This window comes from Nannobrachium achirus (genome assembly GCF_963921795.1).
Source record: "Nannobrachium achirus genome assembly, chromosome: 22".
NCBI lineage: Eukaryota > Metazoa > Chordata > Actinopteri > Myctophiformes > Myctophidae > Nannobrachium > Nannobrachium achirus.
In genome coordinates this window covers 49,336,203-49,343,702 of record NC_137829.1, presented here as the reverse complement: position 1 = coordinate 49,343,702, position 7,500 = coordinate 49,336,203, and the positions used below count along the sequence as shown (strand labels likewise).

At 40.2% G+C, this 7,500-nt stretch overlaps 1 protein-coding gene across 1 annotated transcript in view; it reads left to right on the top strand.

The window, feature by feature from the left end:
* Positions 1-7,500, top strand: part of arhgap15 (Rho GTPase activating protein 15) — a gene marked incomplete at its 3' end in the record, with an annotated part of 160,563 nt that overhangs the window by 19,956 nt on the left and 133,107 nt on the right. Inside the window, exon 5 of the mRNA XM_080752939.1 lies at positions 4,036-4,125. Within this exon, the coding sequence (XP_080609065.1) occupies positions 4,036-4,125 (90 nt within the window). The remainder of the gene's footprint in view (positions 1-4,035; positions 4,126-7,500) is intronic.

Sequence of the window (7,500 nt, the reverse complement as noted above, 5' to 3'; positions counted from 1 at the left end):
AAATCTAATTTTCACGATTTTTCAAAAATAGCAGATCTACAAGCTCGCAGCGCGGCACTCGGTGCCGCGCTGTGAGCTTGTATATCTGCTATTTTTCACTGGTTAGAGCATAAAATAATGATACACAAATAGTGTGTACCCGTTCTGAATGGATTAATGAAGCTCCGAGGACTTAATCAAAGCCTTCTCCCTTACCGAGCCCCCATGAGTGTCGGGGTCTGTCAGAGAGAGAGAGTCCCTCCGTCCAATACTTCATTATTCGAGAGCGACATTTTGAGGGCTGTGGGGTTACGGATTGAAGCTATCGTCTGACCCCCTTTCCCTGATGGCAATCGTCGTCTCGTTTTTTTTCTTTTTTAACTGCTTGTTTTTCAGGGTGAGGGGCCGCAGGGGCGTCACACCAAATCCTGGGCCCTGGGTACAAGGATTCACTGCGGGGGGCCCCCCACGAATGTTCTTCATAGGGGGAGGGAGGGTTTAACCCATTTAGACTGGGAACGCATTATTATGCGTTGTTTTGTGCGTTAACTATTGAAAAATAGCAGATATACAAGATTGTAGATCTGCTGAAAAAGGTTTTTTGAAAAACGTGTGTTTCTATGTCAGTGGTGCTCAAAACGTTTTCATGTCAAGGACCACCAAAATGATATGTATTTGGCCACAGACCCCCCCATCTCAAAATATTTAGTTCCAGGGACCCCCCCCCCCCCGGAAGCAAAATTTGAGTTACAAATGTTCGCTTAAAAATACACAATTACATTCAAAGATGTGCTCAAATTTTCACAACTTTAAAAAAAATAGCAGATCTACAAGCTCGCAGCGCGGCACTCGGTGCCGCGCTGTGAGCTTGTATATCTGCTATTTTTCAATAGCTAAAGTATTTCAGTATTTCAATAGCTAAAGTATAAAATAATGAAGGCCCCTCCACCTTGGGTCCTAGTAACTCAGTCCCACTTTTCCCCCCACTTGTGACGCCCCTAAGGGGGGGGGGGGGGGGGGGGGCATCTACATGTGGGGCGACGATCCTGCCCTGATAGCCGCGTCTCTTCTTTGAAATCGAATCTCGCAGTTGTTTTCGACGACGGCTATGTGATGTGGTTTATCTTTTGGTCTCTGAAACAAATTAGCTCTTTCTCTCTCTCTCTCTCTCTCTCTCTCGCACATGGTCTATAGTTTGCTCATTTTTTAGACAGTGTTTAGGTTTAGGCCCCGCATATACAATGCCGTCATACAGTGTATACAGTTTAGGTCTGAACTCACCTGCATGCGAGCCTATGCACTATAGCTGCTTCGCACAGAAAGAGCTTGTGCCCTGTGTGTTATTGTGCTGTAATGGTATAGGCAGCATTAGTCAAATAATGTACGCAAGGCAAAAGGCTCTGTTTAGAGAACACTGTGCCTTTTTGCATTTTACCTTTGAAGACACGTTTAACCAGAAAGAGAGTTTGATTTTAGGCTCAAAATGCAAAAAAAAAAAACTAACTCGGACATTGAAAACCCAGATGTAAGTCTCAGAAGTTGCAAGAGAAAATGTTTTTTTTTTTTTTTTTTTTTGTGCCAATTTCAAACTGCCTCCCTACATTGGGCATGTCATTAGACTATGTTATGTTTAAGGGGTTGAATAAAATAAAGGCCTTAGCATCAATAATCCTATTTGTCAATATTCGAATCGTTTAGCCGAGTTTCTACTTTCCCCGATATGGAGAAAATGTGAGCCAGATAGAGGGAGTCCTTTGTAGTGAGATGCCATTGTTTCAAAGGGTCCTTCCATATTGTATGACATTGCTTACGGAATTTTAATTTTCTTTTTTTCTTTTCTTTTTTTTCCATCCTCAAGAAATCTCCTGTCTTAGAAATGGTTTGAATTAGCTGAGACCACAGTAAAAGGCAATAATATCTAAATGGCCTTGCCGTGCCTTTTACTTTGATTAGTTCTTGCTTGAAAAGCAGCATTTTCCAAATCACATTTTCTCTTCGACTGAAAACAAAGTCGTCTCTCTTATTGTGCCACGGGTTACACACAGCGGTTTTAATTGCCAATGGAACAGAATGAAGAATAAGATATCGAGGATATTGAAAATACAGTAAACTTTTTTTTCATTCTCATTTGAAAAGAAACGATAGAAATATTATACGTGGGTAACTGTGAGACCAAAGCAGAAATAAATTGGTAGTTCTCTCATTCGATTACATTATGGCCCTCTCTCTGTTATTGCTGGAGTTTGTTCTTTTTCTTATGGTCTTGAGCCTGATGAAGGTCATGTTGTTGGAATAATGATGAGTGTCCGTTGGAAAAGGTCGTGGAAGAGCACGACTGCGTGCCAAGCGGCGCTGGAAGACGTAGCAAAAGTAGCATTTTGTTGCTTTCGGAAACCTCTTATCTCAAAATTTCAACTTTTTGTGTGTTTGTTTTTTCATAAATCTACTTGAGCAGTGCAGGCAGGTGCACGCATAGACATCAAAGGGGGCTTGAGCCCCTGCCCTTTTATCCATCTGTTAAAAGACCATGAAATGAATGCAGCATTTTACTATGGTGAAAAGAAATGCAAATGCCCTCTTTACATGCCATACCTGAAGGCAGCATTCAAGAGAATTGCCTTGTCCAAACTCTCCTGAACTTGAATGCAGCATCTTGTTTTGAAAGAATTGCCCTCTCTGTGTAGAAACCCATGTCATACGCCACATCTCCAGTATTGACTTGATTGTCTTAGTTCAGTGTGGGATCAAGCACCGAAAATAGCCGACCTCCAAGCTCATAACGCGTTGTGATCTTTTTGTTGATTGACTCTCACGCTCTGACATCACACTCTGACATCACTGTGATCATCAACGGAGATCCCTGTGATGCCAGGGGAACCAAATCTCTTTTATGCCCATACATGGAGATATGGAGATCCCTGTGATGCCAGGGGAACCAAATCTCTTTATGCCCATACATGGAGATATGGAGATCCCTGCAGAACACAATCCTGTTGATGCCATATATGGAGATCCCTGATGTCATCAATATTAAGCCCATATCCTTGAATATCTATGGGAACCATGGGGTAACTGGTCCTATAAACATTATTATCCATTAACCACTTAACCACTTAAGTCCCATTTTATAGGCCTGCTCAGGGTATTCAAAAATATCAGATCTACAAGATCATAACGTCTCACATGCATCGAGTAGACTGTGGAAGATGCTTGATAAATGATTTGATTGATTATAAATAATCTAAATCTGCAATAAAATACATCCTTAGATACTTCATATACACGTAAATATCAGTAAAAATTAAACTCTAACCCAAATGTAGTTTAGTGACTTTCCACCACTGGTACCAAGACATAAAAGTCGTACAATATACTATATGCATAACAATTCACAATTTAGGCATTTGGTGGACACTCTTTGTCCAGAGCGACTTTCAGTAAGCAAGGTAAACCAAATGCAGAAAGACGGTTTGGTGCCTCAGTAATCTATAGGATCATAGGTAAACCAAGAACCAAACTGTATAGCAGTGGTCTTCAACGTTTTTCAAGGACCAAGGACCCCTTAGTTGAGAGAGTGATGAAGCAGGGACCCCCACAACATGTTCATAGATTCCATATAGTTTCATTGTTTGACAGCACAATCATCAGTGTTTGTTGAATTTGTGTCAATCGGTGTTTTCAGATATTTAACCACTTGAACCGTCAATACTTAATAAACTTGACCTTTCACTCTGTACTTAGTCTGCTCTTTTTCCCCTCTACACCAAAGCTTTTTGCCGAGCTCACAAGCTCACAACGCTCACAAGCGCTGCTATTTTTGTCTAAAGTTCTCAGAATATGGACGCTAGGGTTCAAGTGGTTAATATAAAACAGGAGAAAAAAGGTTTCTATCACACAAAGATTTGAAGGACCCCCTGTTGTAACTCTGGGGACCCCCTAGGGGTCCCCGGACCACCTGTTGAAGACTGTTGGTCTAAACAGTATAATAATAAGAAGGAGAAAAAAAGTGTGAGACTTAACCTTTGACATTTGTACTGTACATGCTTCTATGTGTAGAAATCTGGAGTGAAGCCTGATGGAGTGGACCTGTGTGGAGCCGTGGTCGACTGGACAACGGAGAAGTCCAGCAGGAAGCACGTGGTCCAGGTGAGACCACAACACACCACGATAAGTTTAAGACCTGATGTAGTAGTTATTCTTTATTAAGTGGTTAAGATAACGGTTCAGATGATTCATTCAGTGGCCTTGTCTTTTGTGCTCGTACAGCCACCTGTTCCTGAGCAGAATCACATTTGAGTCAGATTGTATTATTATTATAATGCGTGATGCTGCCACAGAACAGTCTCTTGTACATCCTGATCATAGAAATGATAATATGCACTTTATGGAATTAGACCGCTGATCTTGCACAGTAGCACTTCTTCCTTTTGTCTTGTCTTTGGAGATAAAGTTTTGACAAGGGACTTGAGCCAGGGATCCAAACTGATGTGAAAAATTAGATCCAGACCCATATATATTTAAGAGATTTTTTGGGCTTTTTCTGCCTTTACTGATAGGTGTACAGTAGAAGTGGGGAGAGAGATGGGGGGGGGGGGCTATTTGACTTCTTTGATGACATCGGTATCTGCAAGTATGCAGCCGATGTGTCCCGAATCGTACATTTTGGGTTTGTATTATATCGAAAATGTAGAATAGTCTTCATATTCTCTTTTTTCCAAAAACAGCTGATAAGCTCACAACGCATCACGTTGTACTGTAACACGTTGTGAGCTTGTACATGGGCTATATTTGAATGCTCAATTCTGACAGTTTAATTGAATCAAACTTCTCCAAGTTGATTATGCTGCGTTCACACTAGCAGCTACTGTACAAGGATACTGGTAGGGCTGTCACGATATGACATTTTACATGACGATTAATTGTCATTCAAATAATTGGCGATTAACGATTTAATTGTGTTATGATATGATACATAACCTAAACACACAAATACATTACTGACATATTTGACGACTTACTACTTAAAAAATTACATTGATAGTGGAAATAGCCGATCTACAAGGCGTCGCATCGAGCTTGTAGATCTGCTATTTCCGCTATTTATGAATTTTTTTCAACATTCACGATTATGACGATTATGACAAAATAATTGCGATAATGTCAAATAATTACGATTAGACGATTATGTAATAATTGTGACAGCCCTAGATACTGGCTACCATTATTTTTCAATGGAAGCCAGCAGCGACGTGAAGATACAAAGATACTGTATCGATAATCACTCACGATAATCGTGTCGTGGAAATTTAATTTATCGCGATATCGTCCTCCATCATGCACTGGGATCAATTCACCTTTTATTTGCCGAGCTGCATATCCGGTACCACTTAAACCCTCTATAATTGGTAAAAGGTACTTATAATAAAGTACTCGATACAGTCTTTTTTTTCACTCTCTATCAAATATATTTGCCCAAAAATAGGCGATCTTCAAGCTCACAACGCGCCGCAACGCGACGCGTTGTGAGCTTGTACTGTAGATCTGCTAATTTTTTTTGCGCCCCAGGATAATGGATTTTAATTATCGCGATAATATCTTAAATCGTGCCATGAAAATGTTCATATGGTCCCCATCCCTAGCTGCCAGTGAGAACACATACCGATGTTTCTGCTTGACATTGGCACATTTCACAGGTTTTTTCATCCCACTCATGTCACTTTGTCTGCTGACCTCACTCAGCAACGAAATAAAAATAACATAAACAAAAATAAAAATAAAACAATTCACAGGAGGCAAGCAGTGATCACCCCTTGGATATGCACTGCAATTTAGTTTCAATGCACTACATTGCAGGTGTTTTTTTGAGAGTAAATAAATAAAAAATAAGAAAAAGACACGTGTGACATGCATGATCTGGGCAGATTGTCCCAGGAAATGTGACAATCTCAACCCAAAACAACGGTAATTGATTTCTATAGTTTTTGACAAAGCGTTTGGGTCAAAGACATCGGTAATCTGTAGTTTGGGACGCAGTGGGACCCAGACTCCTGGCATGGCTCTGACTCTGAGAGAGTGCCGTGACATCCAGGAGGGACAGTGAAGGGTCTGACAGACAGCATGACTTCCCGATCTCGTCAAATACTTAAGACACGGTGGCAGAGAGAGTGCTACGCTCTTCCTCTTCTCGCACAGCATTTCGGCTCTGAAATCTTAACCCATTTAGGCCTAGAATTATTGAATGCTTTAACTATTGAAACATAACGGATATACAAGCTCACAGCGCGGCAAGTTGTGAAAATGTGTGCAAATCTTTGAATATATGTATTTTTAAAGCGAACGTTTGTAACTCAAATTTTGCTTCTGGGTGGTCCCTGGAACTAGATATTTTGAGATGGGGGTCCGTGGCCAAATAAATATCATTTTGGGGGTCCTTCACATGAAAAAGTTTGAGAACCACTGACATCGTAGTCTCTCAAAAACAGACTAACTGAGCTCCATTTAAGTGAAAAGGACCTTTTCTTTGACAATGGCTGGCCAGATTGCTGACATAGAAACATAGGGTTTTCCAAAAATCTTAGAAGGATTCAAAAGACACTTATAGAATCGGGTCAACATTCTAATTTTCACGATTTTTCAAAAATAGCAGATCTACAAGCTCGCAGCGCGCTGTGAGCTTGTATATCTGCTATTTTTCAATAGTTAAAGCATAAAATAACGATACACAGTAATGTGCACCCGTTCTAAATGGGTTTAATGCAGGCGAGATTAAAACGGGAATTACAACATAATCTTTAAATAATCCAAGTGCCGTGGACAGAGAAGTGCTTGTAATGTCGACGCCAAAGCTATTCTGAGGTCTGACAACGTTGTCAATCAACGCCGGGATTAAAGTTAAAATTAGCACGGAAAGTTACTGTTAATTTCTTGCCCCCTGTCCCCAAAGTGTGATTTATTATAATCTTAAGAAAATACCTCCGGAAGATTGGGCTGCCAGATAGACAGATGTGATTAAAACCATAATGGCATTATTTTATTTTTTGACACCCACTTATGTCACCATTTCTCATACCGCAGACATACAAGGCAGATTCTTGCCTTATTCTCCGCTATTTGAAAGAGAATATACTGTAGCAGCAATAATTACTCATTTTGAGCCATAATCTGAAGCCTGGCTGTATAGTCAAGTGTTTCTTTTGCAATAAATACTGCATTCTGAGCCCTGATACACATTTGAGACCATTTAAAATTTTTGATAAATTATGCCAACTAATTATTCTAAAGTTAATCATCGACTTATAACATGAGTCATTTATTGCGTTCTTCTGCGGGTTGAAAAGTGTTGATTACAGTTTTTTTTTAGCGCTTTGAAGAAAAATGTCCAAATAATCGTAAGTGCCCTTTTCTCAATTGCTTTGCTAACATGATGAAATATTTTGGTTATGATGATCGCACTGTTGTGAAGAAAAAAGAGTTGAGCCGTAAGGCAAAGCTCTCTGTCTTTCGAGCAATCTTCGTCCCCAC